Source organism: Musca domestica, unplaced genomic scaffold (genome assembly GCF_030504385.1).
Source record: "Musca domestica strain aabys unplaced genomic scaffold, Musca_domestica.polishedcontigs.V.1.1 60, whole genome shotgun sequence".
Taxonomy (NCBI): domain Eukaryota; kingdom Metazoa; phylum Arthropoda; class Insecta; order Diptera; family Muscidae; genus Musca; species Musca domestica.
Genome location: NW_026712364.1, coordinates 2,321,935 through 2,340,861, shown reverse-complemented (window position 1 = coordinate 2,340,861; position 18,927 = coordinate 2,321,935). Strand labels below are relative to the sequence as shown.

The following is an 18,927-nucleotide window of genomic DNA, read 5'->3' as shown; positions in this document are numbered from 1 at the left end:
TGACGTTTGCACAGAGAGCGTAGTTGCCATATGGATGACGTGTGTTGCCGTTGTACTTTCAGTGTTGCCTACGAGTTGAAAGCAAAACAAAACGTTTTTTATTGAATTAAATTTTTTGATGACGAATATGTTTATATAAATGGCGTAAAATAATAAAAAAATGTGTGAAAATATGAAATGAAAAATATTTCCTTTATAAAATTTTTTATTTGATATTTCTTTCTTTTATAAAAGTATTCATTTCACAGAACAAAAATTGAGGCCCAGCTTCGCAAAACTACAGAAAAACACCCCTGAGGCCATGCCCGCTTCCTGTTAAATTTGCATGCAACAAATTTTTTCATTTATTCGATATTTTTCCTCCTGATTTTCTTTCAAAACTATGATCTAAACATCTTGATCTTTCAAATCCATGGCAAAACTGGGGAAAAGGTTTACTGTGCGTCTGAACATATCGCAATTTTCCATTCGGTCAATATTGAAAAATGGGCTCGGGGTAAAGCCACTGAAATTCCAAAGAGTGCAAGAACTTAAGCTGGGAATACATAAAGCGTTTATTTGGCTGGCTTCTTCGTAAATGAACAAAGGAGTTTTAGGTTGACCTAGTTCGATTTTGGCCCTAGGCTCCTTTGTTCATTTCCGAAGAAGACAGCCGATGACTTAAGCCAGCCAGATAAGCGCTTTATGTATTTCCAGCCTTAGGCTGCAAATACATAAAAAGCTTGAAGAAAAACGACAGCAGGATTTTAGTGCGGCTCTGTAATTCCTTTGTGAAATGTCACAAAATAGGCCGTGCCATGACTTCAAGCTTCTTATGTACTTAGCCCTTTACATTGCAACAAAAAGAAAATAGACTCACCACCAAAATCTCCGGATACTAATCCGTTGAACTATTGTGTCCAGAGTATTTTGGAAAGCAAGGTTGGCACTAAAAAATACCAAAGTAAACCTCAAGCAAGCGCTTCGCAGGGCCAAATGGTCAAAAATACCGCAGAGCAACATTCGGGCAGCGTTTCATTGGCCGTTTGAGGGCCATAATTCGTGTCAAAGGTGATCAATTCGAACAAATCTAAACTTTTTCTAAAATTTGATGCTATTTCCGACATTTCTTGTTTCATTTAATAAGATTAAAAATAATGTAAAAATTATGGCGTTTCACTTTGTTGCAGTTATTTTTTATATCACCCTGTTCATTTTGGCAATGAGTTATCGAACAGCTGATGGACTGGATAGTTTTTCTCAATAAAATTTTCCCACTAAGAGTTTGCAAACTCTTAGTAACTCATATGTCAAAATGTCTCTCTTATTTAGCTCTCACTTACTGGACTTCTGGCTGAACGAACTGTTTCCAGTAAAAATGTATACAAATTTGCCAATTATCGAGTAAAAGAACACTCTTATTGTTCTAATGGACATTTTAACAACTCGTTTGTGACTTGGGAGTGTATTGCAGTACCAGTGTAAAAACGGAGTGATACATTGCGTTAGTATAAAGATTCCGCACTGGAGTTGAAATAAATCCGATTGCGAGAATTCCTATTTTTGAATGGAAAATCTTTTTATAAAAATCCGGATTAAGCAATAAATTCTCCTAATGTAGGTTAATTCAATGCTCTAAACATTCTATTAGGTTTCGCAACCTTTTATGCTTGTGTTTATGTTGCCTAAAATGAATAATAACATATAATCATAAACAATTACAATAATAATGGTTTTAATCTGCGGTACCTTTCTACTATTTGATGGTCAATATTGAATAACGGACAAATTTATGAATAAAATAAATTTTACGACTTTAGAAATCTAAACAATAGTCTTCGAGTCAAAAATGTCGAAAGGGACACAACAAAATTCTCAAATTTAAAGCAATGAATCACCTTCAGTTGTTGGTTATCTAACCAAATAGACGATGGAACGAAACGTCAGAAATAATTACTGCGGCATTATCTGCATGGCAGACATGTGAACGCCTGATATTTGAAAATAATTTGATAAGTTTTACAATTATCATCGTTCATTTCAGTATCTTGTTGATTGATAGAAATAATAGTTTTTTTTTTCTAATTTTAATACACAAACACGGGAATATCAACACGGAACATGTAGTTTATTATGAAAATATATGTTTTGACATTACTATGTACAAATCATAAACAGTAAACTTGAATGGCAATACACAAATATTATCTTTATTTTCATCGTTTTCTCATCTAACTGATGTCATCGACAAATCGATAGCAATGTAATATTGATTCATAAAGGCCACAACACAGTCAGGGCTTTGCTTCATTTTCGGCAAAATGAAGAGAGCACGCAAAAATATGACATTCTATTTTACTAGAGAAAGAGAAGGTGTGTCTGGTTACTTTTCCTGCAGGAATTGTCCAGCAACATCTTTCTGAGAGAGTAAGGTAGTTTTATTCTCTTTTGCAAGGAAAATGCGAAAAGTAAACAGACGGTATTCCTGCAGAAGCTTGCAACTAATCAGCTGATCAAATCAAAACAAACCAATTTGTCCCCCATATAGAGAATTAAAACAAAGGAAGCAATACTAATTTTACAAGTTTTTTAAATAAAAATGTTGGAAATAGTCTTTTATTTTCTTATTACATATTAACATTTACGTTTTTCACATTTTGTAAAGTTTTTCTCCAAAAACTATTAGTCTTGCTAATTCCAAAAAAAAAATTTTCAAATTGAAAGCACAAAAATAAATAAACAAACAATAGAAAACATCTGATTGAATGTCGATGAATGAGAAGAAGAAGAGTTGCAAGTGATTGCAAGAAGAAATTTTTCCAGAAAGAATTTGCAAACTCTCACTGAAAGAACTGTCAAAATTTCTCTCTCCAACCGCTCTCTTTTGCAGAACTTTTGGGTTAACAGACGACTTCCAGTAACAATTTGTAACAATTGTTACAAATTTTAGGGTAACCAGACACACCTAATAATACATACCCAAATTGGCAGAAGTCGGGCACACTTAGAAAAAAATTTAAATCAGCTGTTAGCTCTACCTTACCTTTTTAATGTACCATGGGTAGATGCATTAAAGCTTGGGAACATTGATATGTCAAAAGTTTTAAAAGGTTTTGTCAAATATAAGTACATTTATAATTTTTTTCTTATACGATGCAAATCGGAGGTTGTTATATAATGCATTTTACAAAAAAAAATTGCAATTTTCAATAATTTTTCATTCAACATTTTCAATTTCAAAATCAGTTTTACAGTTCATTGTCCCAGCAGCTGTGTCGATGCGATTACCTGCATTCTTCTACCATGATACAGGCAGGTTGGTACATTTTCCCACATCTTTCTCAAACTCTAGGTGTGTCTTGTTACCCTAAAATTTGTAACAAGTGTTACAAATTATTACTGGAAGTCGTCTGTTAACCCAAAAGTTCTGCAAAAGAGAGCGGTTGGAGAGAGAAATTTTGATAGTTCTTTCAGTGAGAGTTTGCAAATTCTTGCTGGAAAAATTTCTTCTTGCAATCACTTGCAACTCTTCTTCTTCTCATTCATCGACATTCAATCAGATGTTTTCTATTGTTTGTTTATTTATTTTTGTGCTTTCAATTTGAACATTTTTTTTTTGGAATTAGCAAGACTAATAGTTTTTGGAGAAAAACTTTACAAAATGTGAAAAACGTAAATGTTAATATGTAATAAGAAAATAAAAGACTATTTCCAACTATTTCCATTTTTATTTAAAAAACTTGTAAAATTAGTATTGCTTCCTTTGTTTTAATTCTCCTTGTGGGGGACAAATTGGTTTGTTTTGATTTGATCAGCTGATTAGTTGCAAGCTTCTGCAGGAATACCGTCTGTTTACTTTTCGCATTTTCCTTGCAAAAGAGAATAAAACTACCTTACTCTCTCAGAAAGAAGTTACTGGACAATTCCTGCAGGAAAAGTAACCAGACACACCTCTTGTTTTGAAAAATGAAAAGAAATATTTTTAAAAACAATGATTGGAAGAAACATGAATTGCGGCTCGCGCATTAAAGCTATTAACCAGTATAGCTATGAAATTGAAAGATTGAACAGTTAGGATTATATTTTTAAGAGAAAAATCCAGACATTTTATTAATTTTTCGCGGTATTTATCTCATTTTAAAAATGAGGGAAAAAATGAAAACAATAAATTTGAAAGAGTCTGACAGGAAGCGGGCATAACATCAGGGCTGTATTTTTGTAGTTTTACGAAGCTGTTCTACCTCCTTATTGTACCAAGCATCTACCTATATTCTTCTACCATGACCTGTATGGTAGAAGAATTGTGGGCAGTACCATGACACAATTAATTGGGTAGGACAGAATGATTAAGGGCGCAAGTACATAATAAGCTCGAAGTCATGGCTAGGCATATTAATGTCAAAATATAATGGAAAACGACGGCTGGATTTTAGTGCGGCTCTGTAATCCCTTTGTGAAATATCACAAAATATGCCTAGCCATGACTTCAAGCTTCTTATGTACTTAGCCCTTAAGGGTGTAAGAAGCTTGAAGTCATGGCTAAATTTGTGACATTTCATAAAGGGATTACAGAGCAGCAATAAAATCCTGCAGTCATTTTTCATTAGTTGTGTTCCAGTACTTTTTTAGTAGTAAAACTAGCAAAAGAGAGAACAGAACAAAATGCCATTCTCATTTAGGTGTGCTCAAAAAATAAGGAACGGAAAATTAGCAGAAATGCGATAAAATGTCAACATTCAAAATTCCAAAAGAAAACAGTCTTAATCGGACTGGTGAAACCTTACTGAAATGGACGCCAAAATTTAAAAAAATGAGTATTGAAAATAAGTTTAAATTAATAATTAGATTTGACTGCTCTTTATTTAGAAAATTTTGTTTTCAGAATGCGTTGAAAAGTATTTAGAGGTGGAGTTTTCTCAAATCCCACCCCCGGAGAAGCTGACATGGTTGGAGGCCCCGGTTAAATTAATATTAAGTCTGCTAGAAGACTTAATGCCACAAGTTTGGAAGACAGCCAACCTAAAAAATAAAAAGAAAATGTTCGCAGTAATAAGCAAACATCTTTGATTTCAAAGCTTAATTTTTCAATTTACCTTTCACTAATTTTGCACTGTTTTCCAATACGTTTTCTTCGTCTGATTCCTCATTCAGCCAGTCCTCTTCACTCCTGGAATCATCCATCATCAGTGGCTCCATATTTTCTCTTTTTGTTTTTTGCACGACAAATATTAGTTATACCCTACAACACTATGGGTTGGGGGTATTATAAGTTTGATTGGCCCAAAAATTATGTAACACCTCGAAATATTGGTTTCCCATATAGGAAAGTATATATGGATCTTCCTAGCTCGCCGAGCTGAATCGATCTAGCTATGTATGTCCGTCCGTCCGTCTGTCCATGTTAATTTCTAATCACGCTACAGGTATGGCCCGATCCTTACGAAATTTTGCACGAAGGTGGGGTTAGGGTCAGAATAGAACCCTATTTCTTTTGGAGATGATCGCCAAATGTTTAGAGGTTGAAATGGACCAAATACTGAAAAAATGTCGGATTTTGCAGTAGCTATACAGGTCGCAATTATAGACCAATCGACGCGAAATTTGTATGTAGCTAGAGTTTAGGGCGGGGAAGAAGCCTACCAATTTGGGTGGTCATCTGATAATATTTAGCGGGTAAAAGAGACCATATCTTTTGTGTTGAAAAAAAATTCAACATTTTTCTTTAAACCGCGAATATTTTAAATCCCGGCGAATACACAAAGCCATGACAAGGTTACTTCTGATCTTTACATTGATGTTAACAACCATCAAATCGGATATATAGCAAAATATGTGCGATATATATGTCTATCAAAGAAGTTATGCTTGAAAGATCTCTTATATGTCGAGAACGGCTGAACTGATTTCGACAGTTCTCATTAATTCAAAATGGCCTCTTGGCAGGAAAGAAACAACGTCTAAAAAATCGCATAAAAATATCTCTCTAAAGATGAAAATATTGATTTTGTAAAATGTTCTCATATTTTTTCAATTTTGTCATATTTTTGGCATATTTTCATTTTGAATTAAATATTTGGTAATATTTCTACAGCTAACAAAACTAAGTAGTTAGGATATCAGGATATCATATACAGATCGCATTTATGTCCCGATCCTTACGAAATTTCGCATGGGGATAAGATGAGGGTCAGAATAGAAGCCTACTCTTTTTGGAGATGATCGCCATATATATAGGGGTTGAAATGGACCAAAAAACTGCAAAATTGTCTGCAGGTCGTAATTATCGCCCGATCCTCACGCACATTTGAATGGGGGTTACCGGACATTACAAAAGCCAAGCAGTTTTGGATGGCCATCCAAAAATATTCAATGTGTGAAATAGTTTGCCAACTTTTGTAGACAAAATACGAAAATGTCCATTACAGTGACTTTTTGGAGAATTGACAAATACAGGAAAGACGCACTTCTGTAGCCTTTGCTTACTTGTTTTTCTTTAGTTTTTATACCCTCCACCATAGTATGGAGGGTATATTAAGTTTGTCATTCCGTTTGTAACTCCTCGAAATGCTCATGTCAGACCCAACAAAGTACATATATTCTTGATCAGCGTAAAATTCTAAGACGATTTTGCGATGTCCGTCTGTCTGTTGTAATCACGCTATCTTTTGAACGAATTCAGAGAGAAGGCTTAAATTTTGCACACTTGTTTATTTTGCCAGTAGGCAGGTTAAGTTCATAAATGGGCTATGTAGGTCCAAGTTTTCATATAGCCCCCATATAACGGTATCTCCCGATATTCGGTATTTTGATGATTTTAGCGACATTATTTACCGGAATTGTTTCAAAATTTGGCATTTGAAGTTCGAAATGGATACTACAGCCTAAGGGTGGAAATACATAAAGCGCTTATCTGGCTGGCTTAAGTCATCTGCTGGCTTCTTCGGAAATGAACAAAGGAGCCTAGGGCCAACATCGAACTAAGTCAACCTAAAGCTCCTTTATTCATCTACGAAGAAGCCAGCCAAATATGTGCTTTATGTATTTCCACCCTAAGACAGAAAATTGTGTGTGCAGGTCCACGTCTTCGTATAGCCCCCATATAACGGTACCTCCCAATGTTCGGTATTTTGATGATCTCAGCGTCATTATTCACCGGAGTAGTTATTGGATTATACTTTGAATACATTCACTTGTTAAATTTCATCCTTAGTAGGTTTTGAATTTTGTTTAATGTAATGAAAATTGTATTTCTGTTTTTCATATTTTATTCTGTTAATAAACTTTAAATCGAACAGAACGGTTTGTCGGCCTTTATAAATTCAATAGGTTATGGGCCTTCTTTTTGTGTAAAGGATAAAGGATCAAGGACATAAAGGATAATTTCAATAAATCTAAAGGATAATCAAAGGATTTCAAGTTGAATTTAAAGAAATCAGGAAATATTTGCACGGATTTCAGGAAGTTTTAAAACGGATAACTAAAAGGATACGATGTCGGATTCAAAACCAAATTTTGCAATACTCAATAACGAAAACTATGCAAACTGGAAATTCAAGATGGAATTGTTGTTGCGAAAGAATAATTTATGGAAGCAGGTAATAGAAGGATCTCGTCCCGAACCCAAAAGAAACCAAGGTAATGAAGTTGTGAATCAATCAGAACTTGACGCATGGGATATGAAAGATGACGAGGCACGGGGAACAATTGGATTGCTCGTTATGGATGACCAGCTTGGGCACATCCGAAGTGCGAAAACGGCTAAAGCTACCTGGAGCGCTCTTAAAGACTACCATGAAAAGAACACACTCACCAATAAGGTATATTTGATGAGGTCAATATGTAGTCTAAAACTTCAAGAAGGAGGTAACGCAATTAGTCACATAAATGCAATGAACGATTTATTTACTAAACTACGGGATGTCGGCGAAGAAGGTTTGTCAGATAAATGGAGTGCTGCCATGCTCTTAAGCAGTCTTCCGGAAGGATATGATGCCTTAATTACATCGCTTGAATCTCGCAAGGAAGAAGAGATTACCTTCGCATTAGTGCAGCAACGTGTAATTGCAGAATTTGAAAGGAAACAACACTCAGTCAATGAGGGAAACGACTCAATTTTAAAAGTGGTGGCTGGGACAAATGGTGTATGTTATTTTTGTAAGAAGTCCGGACATCAAAAGAAGAATTGCACCAAGTACAAATATTGGAAAACAAAGCAAAATTCTGGAAAGAATCCCAATAAAATCAATTCAATCGAAGAAAAGGTAAATGAAGAAAACAAAAGTGAAGATTTTTTATTCAAGATTGGCAATACTAAGAAGTTTTGTTGGCTTGTGGATTCTGGAGCAACACGACATACAGTAAATGAAAGAAAGTTTTTCAAGAATCTCAATCACAATTACAAGAGATCGATCGAATTAGCAAATGGTCAAACCATTGCTATTGAAGGTATTGGTGAGGGTGAGATTATTACGAATGATGAATTTGGTAACCAACATAAAATAACGTTAAGAGAGGTACTATATGCTCCTTGTTTAGTTGGTAACATTCTCTCGGTAAGTCAACTAACGAAATCTGGCTACAACGTTGCATTTAAAGATAATAATTGCTGCATAAATTCTGGAAATAATAATATCGGAATTGCGGATATTGACGGTGAAATGTATATTTTGCGACAACCAGATTTTGTTCATGCAGTATTGCAGCACAACGAGAATTGCATACATCAATGGCATCGGAGGCTTGGACACCGTGATCCAGAAGCAATTAGAAAAATGTGTAATGAGAAATTGGTTGAAGGTTTAAACATTGTGGGTTGTGGTATAAAGGAAATTTGCGAAAGTTGTGTTAAAGGCAAAATGACTCGCTTGTCATTTCCAAGGCAATCAATGACGAAATCTACAGCTCCCTTGGAATTAATCCATAGTGACGTATGCGGTCCAATGCAAACCACTACACCATCTGGAAAAAGGTTCATAGTGACATTTATAGATGATTTCTCTAGGTTCACTGTAATAAGATTAATATCACAAAAGTCGGAAGTTTTGCAGACATTCAAAGATTTTGTAATGTTGTGTCGTACTAAATTCGGTAAGATTCCTAAGAAAATTCGATCTGATAGAGGTGGAGAATACACAGGAAAAGCATTCGAAGATTATCTCAAGTGTGAGGGTATTGAAAACCAACTCACTGCTCCCTATTCCCCACAACAGAATGGAAAGGCGGAACGAAAGAATAGGACTTTAATAGATGTAGAATGTATGTTATCAGAGGCAGATTTACCATACACATTTTGGGGAGAAGCAGTTGCAACAGCAAATTTTATACAAAACAGAGTTTTAACCAGAACAACCAATGCTACTCCATATGAACTATGGTACGGAATAAAACCAAGTGTAGATAAGTTTCACGTTTTTGGATCTAAATGTTTTGTACATATTCCGACTGAAAAAAGGCGTAAACTTGACAGCAAAGCAACCGAAATGATTTTCCTTGGTTATGATGAGAAGTCAAAGGCTTTTCGTTGTTATGATCAATATGCTAAGAAGGTTGTTATTAGTCGCGATGTGATATTCACAGATTTTATCAAGATAGATGCTGAAAATGTTTCCATTTCTTTAAATCCAAGGATTAAGGAATTATTGATTGAGGAGGAGATACCCGAAAATAATTCAGTAAAAGAAAATACAATCAATATTCCAATTGAGGGCCGAAATAATTTACCGGATGAAAATAATATAGAGGAAAATTCAATAAATATTCCAAATGAAGAAAGCACTAACTCAACACAAGACAGCAATATTTGTGAGCAACATATTAGAACATCCAAAAGATGCAACAAAGGTTCTGCACCGAAAAGACTAATTGAAGAAATATGGTCAGCGAATGAAATTAGAGAACCGAAATCATACCACGATGCAATTAACAGTACCGAGCGTGCGCAGTGGTTGGAAGCTATGCAAGATGAACTAGAATCTCTACAGGCAAATCAAACATGGGAACTTGTCAGTTTACCCGAAGGTAGAACAGCAATCGGAAGTAAATGGGTATATAAAGTGAAACGTGATGTTGATGGACAAGTAAATAGATTTAAAGCCCGACTCGTTGCTCAAGGATTTTCTCAAAAATTCGGCGTAGATTACGATGAAGTTTTTGCACCTGTTGCAACACATACCTCGTTTCGAATTCTGCTGTCAATTGCTGGAAAAGAAAAAATGATGGTTAATCATTTTGATGTAAAGACTGCATTTTTAAATGGTAAGCTGTCTGAAACCATTTTTATGCAACAACCTCCAGGATTTCAAGATAACAATGAGCAGGTTTGTCTATTGAAGAAAAGTATATATGGCCTCAAGCAGGCTGCTAGATCATGGAATATGGTTTTACACGAAGCGCTTGAAAAAATGGGTTTCAAACAGTGTATAAATGATTTATGTTTCTACTATGGTAATATTTCTGGGAAATTGAGCTACATTCTTGTTTATGTTGATGACATAATTGTAGCATGCAATACATCGACGCAGATGAATTATATTGGTAATACTTTGTCAAAGAATTTCACTATAGTTAATTTAGGAAAAATTAAACATTATCTGGGAATCGAAATAACACAAGATTACAAAGGAAATTTTCAACTCTTTCAATCTTCGTATATTGGAAAAGTTGTAAACGAATATGGTATGCAGGACTCTAAAAATGTAAAAACGCCAATGGATGTTAGTTACGGAAAATCAGAAGATTCAACACTTCTTGAAACAAATATGAAGTATAGAAAATTAATTGGACAACTTTTATATATTTCTGTCAATTCTCGACCAGACATTTCAGCTGCAGTAAATATATTGGCTCAGAAGGTTGCCAACCCTACAATGGAGGATTGGTCTCAATGTAAAAGGGTTCTGAAATATCTTAAGTCTACTTCACAGTTAAAACTTAATTTGAGCAATGATGAAAATGAACAAAGTCTTGTTGGATATGCTGATGCAAATTGGGCAGAAGAAAGAACCGAAAGGAAATCTAATAGTGGTAGAATTTACTTTTATAATGGAGGTACGATAGGATGGTCTTGCCAGAAACAATCAATTGTGGCAACATCGACATGCGAGGCTGAATTTATTTCATTATCTGAAGCTTCTAAAGACGCAAAGTGGTTAAGGCAACTATTAGAAGAAATTCATTATCCTATTAATGAACCAACTCTTATTTATAATGACAACCAAAGCTGTTTGCGTCTAGTAAATGATGACAAATTTTCTTTTCGAACTAAACACATCGATACAAAATATAAATTAACAAAAGACCTAGTCAAGAAAGGAATAATTAGATGCACATATTGTCCAACGGAGGAGATGATTGCCGATATATTAACGAAACCACTAACAGCACCTAAACATGTAACTTTACGCGAGAAATGCAATTTAAAGTGAATGAGGAGGAGTATTGGATTATACTTTGAATACATTCACTTGTTAAATTTCATCCTTAGTAGGTTTTGAATTTTGTTTAATGTAATTAAAATTGTATTTCTGTTTTTCATATTTTATTCTGTTAATAAACTTTAAATCGAACAGAACGGTTTGTCGGCCTTTATAAATTCAATAGTAGTTTCAAATTACGTATTTAGAGTTCGTAATGGGACCTACAGTCTGTGACAGAAAATTGTGTGTGCAGGTCCAGGTCTACGTATAGGCCCCACATATCAGTACCTACCTATCTTCGGTATTTTGATGATTTTAGGAACAATACATACCGAAATTGTTTGAGAAATGTCGTATTTGAAGTTCGTTATGGATGCTACAGCCTGTGACAGAAAATTGTCTATGCAGGTGCAGGTCTTTGTATAGCTCCGATATAACGGTACCTCCCTATATACGGTATTTCGATGATGTTAGATACATTATTCACCGTTTAGTTCAAGTTTCGAATTTGAATATGGTAATGGCTTATGGCAAACAAAGCCCAAAGCCTGCACGTCATAGACACCCCAATATAACGGCTACATTCGGTATTTTTAAGATTTTAAAAGAATTTTTAACAGATTTTTTTTTTTTTAAATTTCCAAATTCGTTCCAAATGGTTGAGGGTATTCAAAGTTCGGCCCTGGTTTTTAACTTTTTTTATTAACATTCACGTTTTAAAAACTACCAGAAATTTAAGTTTATTTGAAGAGAGGCAAAATAGACCTTGACATTCCTTATATAAAAAGGCCTTGATATGCAACCAATTTTTCTATGAATTTCGTCCTCATTAATCCTAACTTTCTTTTTTACCCATGTGAGGTGACGATAATGGGATTTCCCATTCCCTGTATTGTTATTGTTACTGTCACATTTGTATGTTGACAGCACTGAAGCCAAATTATGATGGATAGTTTGCAAATATTTTGAAATTTGTTTCTATTCGCAAATATTTTTGATTAGGGACGAGCAAAAAAATGCATTGCTTCCAAGAAAAATAAAAATAATTTTCATTAAAAATAAACTTTTTGACTTTGGGCGTGGTGTAAGGTCTCGAAATCGATTTCCATAACATAATTAATTACCGAGTGGAGTGGAATCTTGACAGTCCCTGTAGAAGATATGAATGGTGAAAATATTTCAAATTTATGACAAATTATGTCCGAAATTGAAGAACATTCAGTTTTTTTTGCTATAAAAACTTTGGCACTGGTACTATTTCAGACAGTTGCCTACCGATATTTGAATAGTTGAAACGATCAATTTGGAAAAAAACAAATACGAAATTATGGCTTTCACTAAGAGTTCCTTTGTTTTCATCACCGTCTGTGTGGCTTTGGCCATGGCCAATACCCAGGTTCTTAACAAATTGCCAGCCAACTTGAACTTCTTGGATTTTATGTCAAGTTCCACTGACAGCATGCAAGCCAATCCTGATCAATCGATGGCTTGTTTCAGCTACTATATTCCCATTATCAACGAAATTGCCCAGACCTATGCTGCTGAGCTGTCCAATTGCACCAATGTTGCCACAGCTGCTGAACTGAATGCCGAAGCCGCTACCCTTGCTGTCCGCACCAGCTATGCCAGTGCTGTAAATGCTTCTTGTGCTGCTTTGACTTTGTGTCCCAAGGCCTCTACTGTTGAGGATGTCTTCCAGTGTTACATCACCCAGGTAAGACCCACAACATAACCTCAATTTAATTAAAAAAATAATAGCAAATTAAAATTTCTCTTCCAGGGCGTTGATCAATCTAAAGAATTCTACACTATCTCCACCAATGCCACCATGCAATTGACCGACCTCGTTGAAATGATCAATAACATCAAGAGCCAACAAGATATCTGCAATACCCAGGCTGAAGTTAAATACGAACAAGATTCCGCTGTTGCTTATGGCAATTTGAACAGCTGTATCTTGGGTAATTCCGCTGTGCCAACTACTGCTGCCCCAACAACCACCACCACCGCCTCATCGTCCAGTGCAGCCCCCGTCTCATCATCCTCCTCGGCCCCAACTACTGCCGCTCCCGTCGATGAACCAACTACCGTTGCTTAATTTGATAATCCGTGGAAAAGTCGTATTACTTTGAGAGAAGCCAGAATTTCGGACATGAATGATATGAAAACATATGGATAATTATATAATAGAAATAATTTTACGAAATAAACAATTTCAAGTGCATTGCAATACGTCGAAGTGGTATTTTGTGCTATGAATATGGATGACGTCTTTACGTCCAACTTTTTGACAGGTTCCTTATCAATCAATTCATAAATGTGCAAAACTCACAAATAATTAAAGTTAATTAGGTCCGAGTTCGGCCGGGCCAATCCCTTGATATCATACACAATTTGGAAGCAATTAGCAAATTTTCAAAAAAAAAAAAAAAATTTAAAAGCAGCAAGTTAGGCCGAGCCGAACATTTGGATGGAATTTACAAATTTTCAAAAAAAAAAAAAAAAACAGTAAGGAAAGCTCAAAAGTCGGGCAGGGCCGACTATATGATACCCTACACAACTATGCATATTAAGTAGAGCTCTCGTAAAAAGGTTTATACAGGGCATTTCAGAGCTCTATGCGATATTTGGTACAAAATCAAAATCTATATAATTTTATCGTACATTTTAAGAACTATAGCTATCTCTGAACCGGGTTTCTCCAAATTTGACGTATTAGCTTCTAGACTGAATTCGGTCTTATGTACGAAAATTCAGGTGATTTGGGCTGATATTGACCATTTAGTGCACATTTAACCCGAAATCGGATGAAGATATATATGGGAGCTATATCCAAATCTGAACCGATTTCTATAAAATTTAAAACGGCTATTCCTGTGTTCCATCTAATACCTGGTACCAAATATCACGGTTGTGGAGTGAATATTACGAATGTATGGGACTAAAACACTAAATCGGATGAAACATATATATGGTTGCTATATCTATATCTGAATCGATTTTCACTAAATTTGATATACTTGCTTCTAGGCTGAATTTGGTCCGATGTACTAAAATTCAGTCCATTTGGACTTATATCGGCCATTTGGTGCACAATTAACCCGAAATCGGATGAAGATATATATGGGAGCTATATCCAAATCTGAACCGATTTCGATAAAATTACAAACAGCTATTTCTGGGCTGTATCTTATATCTGGTACCAAATATCATTCTTGTGGAGTGCATATTACGAATGTGAGAGGCTTGAACACCAAATCGGATAAAACATATATATGGGAGCTATAGCTGTTTCTGAACCGATTTTTTCCAAATTTGTTGTATTTGCTTTAAGGCTAATCTCGGTCACATGTGCCAAAATTCGGACCATTTGGGCTGATATTTGTCATTTGGTGGTCAATTAACCCGAAATCGGATGAAGATATATATGGGAGCTATATCCAAATCTGAACCGATTTCGATAAAATTTAAAACAGCTATTTCTGTGCTCCATCTAATACCTGGTACCAAATATCACGGTTGTGGAGTGCATAGTAGGAATGTGAGGGACTTAAAGATCAAATCGGATGAAAGATATATATGGGAGCTATAGCTATATCTGAACCTATTTTCTCCAAATTTGATATACTTGCTTCTAGGCCGAACTCGGTTGGGTGTGCCAAAATTCAGGTAATTTGGACTGATAGTGAACATTTGGTGCACATTTAACCCGAAATCGGATGAAAATATATATGGGAGCTATATCTAAATTTGATCCGAATCTCACCAATTTCAATAGGGTTCGTCCTTGGGCCAAAAAAATATTGTTTGGAAAATTTCATCTCGATCGGATAATAAATGCGACCTGCATTTTGTTCACAAGAATACATGGACAGACGGACGGACAGACGGACTGACATGCATAAATCGACTCAGAAAGTGATTCTATGAAGGTTCTCAAAAGTAACTATGGGTCTATCTCGTTTCCTTCTCCATGTTACAAACAAATGCACAAAGACATAATACCCTTACCACTATGAGGTGTAGGGTATGAAAACAAGTTAAAAAGCAGTAAGTTAGGCCGGGCCGAACTTTGAATACCCTACACCATTTGGAACGAATTTGGACCTTCTCAAAAAATAAAATCCCTTAAAAAATTCTGTTAAAATCTTAAAAATACCGAATACAGTCGTTATATTGGGATCTATACGACGTGGATCTACATAGGCTTTGTTTGTCATAAGCCATTACCATATTCAAATTCGAAACTTGAATTAAACGGTGAATAATATATTTAAAATCATCAAAATATATAGGGAGGTACCGTTATATCGGAGCTATACGACGACTTGGATCTACATAGACAATTTTCTGTCACAGGCTGTAGCTTCCATTACGAACTTCAATTACGACATCTCAAACAATTTCGGAGACTGTTGTACCTAATATCGTCAAAATAACGGACTGTAGTTCCCATTACGAACTCTAAATACGTAATTTGAAACTACTCCGGTGAAAACTACTCCTTTGGAAGCTCTGAATATAGGGAGGTACCATTACATGGGGGCTATATGAAGACGTGGACCTGCACAGACAATTTTTTGTTGTAGGCTGTGGTATCCATTTTGAACTTCAAATACTAAATTTGAAACAATTCCGGTGAATAAATTCGGTAAAATCATCAAAATACCGAATATCGGGAGGTACCGTTATGTGGGGGCTATATCAAAATGTAGACCTACATGGCCCATTTTCAGTACCAAAATTCCTGCAGGCATAATATATATTTGGGCAAATATTTTATCAATCTACTTCAATTCGTTCGGAAGCTAAAGTGGTTTTCACAGACGAACCGACGGACGGACATAGCTAAATCGATATAGAATTTTATTCTGATCAAGAATATATACATACATTGTGGGGTCTAAAATGTATATTTCGAGGTGTTACAAACGGAATGACAAAATTAATATACCCTTCATAGTATGTTGGAGGGTATAAAAGTGCAAGAGTTGCTTCGCTTGGTCAAAAGTGGTGAACTGCCGAATTTGGTTTTCTCCGATAAGGAAACATTCGTTGTCCAGCAGTTTGTAAACAAACAAAATGATCGTGTTTACTTGCCAAAGGGGTCAGCTGAAAATGTGCACCTTCGGTTGGTCACCAGAACTCAAGCGCCGGCCATGGTGATTGTGTGGGCCGCCATAACAGCCGATGGTCGCTATCCGCTCGTATTAATCGACAGAATCATGGCATCAGAATAAATGCCGAATATTTTCGCGAAAATATTCTGGAGGGTGTATTAAAGCCTTGGACATGCAAACATTTTGGCCGTAGACCTTGGACATTCCAACAGAACTCAGCACCATCGCACTCAGCACGCGCCACTCAAGAATGGTAACAAATTGAGGTTCTTCGCTTCATTTCCAGCGCACAGTGGCCACCAAAATCTTCGGATACCAATCCATTGGACTATTGTGTCTGGAGTATTTTGGAAAGCCAGGTTGGCACTAAAAGGTACCAAAGTGTCGATCACCTCAAGCAAACGCTTCCCCGGTAATGGACCAAAATATCGCAGATCAACATTCGGGTATCGTGTGACGGTTTCATTGGCCGTTTGAAGGCCATAATTCGAACAAATCTAAACTTATTGTAAAATTTGATGCTATCCGAAATTTTTTGCTTTCAATCAATAAAATTAAAAAAAATGTAAAAATTATGGTGTTTGACTTTGCTGCAGTTCTTTTATCTCATCCTGTAAACCCACGACTTCAAAAAGCCAAAGAAAAAGAAGTCTGGAGCTGTAAAATCAGGCGATCTCGCCAAAACGGGAGATTAGGCGCCCGAGAAGTGCATCCTTCAGCATTTGTAGCGCTCACAATACATAGTTGCAGTTTTTTATCTCACTCTGTAAACCCACGAATTCAAAAAGCCCCACAAAAAGAAGTCTGGAGCGGTCAAATCAGGCAATCTCGCCAAAACGGGAGATTAGGCGCCCGGGACGTGCATCCTTCTGCATTTGTAGCGCTCACCATTCACAGTAACCGTTTGATACACAATGTCTTCGAAGAAAAAAGGCCCGATGACATACAGTGACGTTGAGCGGGTGTAAGGGCTCTTCGTGGTTTACACACAAATTTTAGTGCCCCAGAAGGGTAAATTTTGCTTATTTGCGTACCGGCAAAGATGGAAATGGACGTCATCACTCAGGATTATTTATGATGAAAAATTATCTTCATCATCATCACCAATATTCCGCTTTCTGGAGCAGTGTAGCGTTACATTGTTTATTAACGTGTATTTTGCATGTGTTTACTACAATGTCAAAACAGAACTTACACGAGGGGCCAATCGTAAAACTTATAGCATTTTCTGATAGGAGGATTACTTTGGCGCCACATTGTACTTACATCAGAACCTTTCTTTCGAATTCGGACCAAACATGCTTAGAAAGTCGGCAAACAAAATCAGAAATGTACACAACAACAATTGTTCTTCCGACAATTCTAATTTCAATTCCGAATTTCCCATGGATAATCTTACGAAATCGGTCCGACTTCGGTTTTAAAGCCGTCTAAAATTTCAAACCCTTCGTCCGACGACCATGCAACAGTTCCCAATTATCGTTATATCGAAGCTAACTGAACCCTGGTATCGATTACTTACACTTCGTATATGACCCTAATATCAGCATCGTAATACCCGATTACCCGCAAATCGTCAACAACCGGACCAACACCATAGTTCCAGATCAATTCAACAAACTTACATATTAGATCCATATTATCTCATTTAAAAACCAGTAAAGAAAATCCTAAAGTCGGCCCCGGCCTTATACCACTTTGCTAATTTAGTAGAGCTCCGCATAACAATTAAAAGTTGTTATGGGAGAATTCAATCATACACGCTATGATTATAATATAATTTAAAGTTCAAAAGACCAAATATGCCGAAGCATTTGTATCTTTCAAATTCGGACTTGTATTGCCCATTTGGTGCACAATTAATTTGAACCGAACCGACCTCGATAAAATTTGGCAAAGATATTTCTGAGCTGTATTTGATATATTTCCCTGAATATCGTTGTTACGGAGTGCATATTACGGTTGTGGGTAACAAATATAACAAATCGGATGAACAGTATATATGGGAGCTATAGCTACTTCTGAACCGATCATCACCAAATATGACATACTAGCTTCTAGACTCAATTTGGTCATAAGTGCCAAGTTCCATCCCATTTGGACAAATTTTAGACGTTTGGTGCACAATAAAAAGTAAACCGGACGAAGTTATATATGGGAGCTATATCCAAATCTGAACCGATCTCGATAAAATTTAGCAAATGTATTTCTGAGCTGTATTTGATATATTTCCCCAAATATTGTTGCTACAGAGTGCATATTACGGGTGCGGAGGACTAAAATAACAAATCGGATGAACAATATATATGGGAGCTATAGCTTTATCTGAACCGATCTTCACCAAATTTGACATACTAGCTTCTAGACTCATACATGACATACTAGCTCGGTCGTAAGTGCCAAATTCCATCCCA

At 35.9% G+C, this 18,927-nt stretch overlaps 1 protein-coding gene across 1 annotated transcript; it reads left to right on the top strand.

Moving 5' to 3' along the window:
* The first annotated feature begins 12,640 nt into the window (after positions 1-12,640).
* On the top strand, positions 12,641-13,625 carry LOC101890866 (uncharacterized). Its single transcript, XM_005175786.4, has 2 exons — positions 12,641-13,107; positions 13,174-13,625. The coding sequence occupies exons 1-2, from the start codon at positions 12,721-12,723 to the stop codon at positions 13,489-13,491; spliced, it is 705 nt and encodes a 234-aa protein (XP_005175843.1). The 5' UTR covers positions 12,641-12,720; the 3' UTR covers positions 13,492-13,625.
* Positions 13,626-18,927: the final 5,302 nt, after the last annotated feature.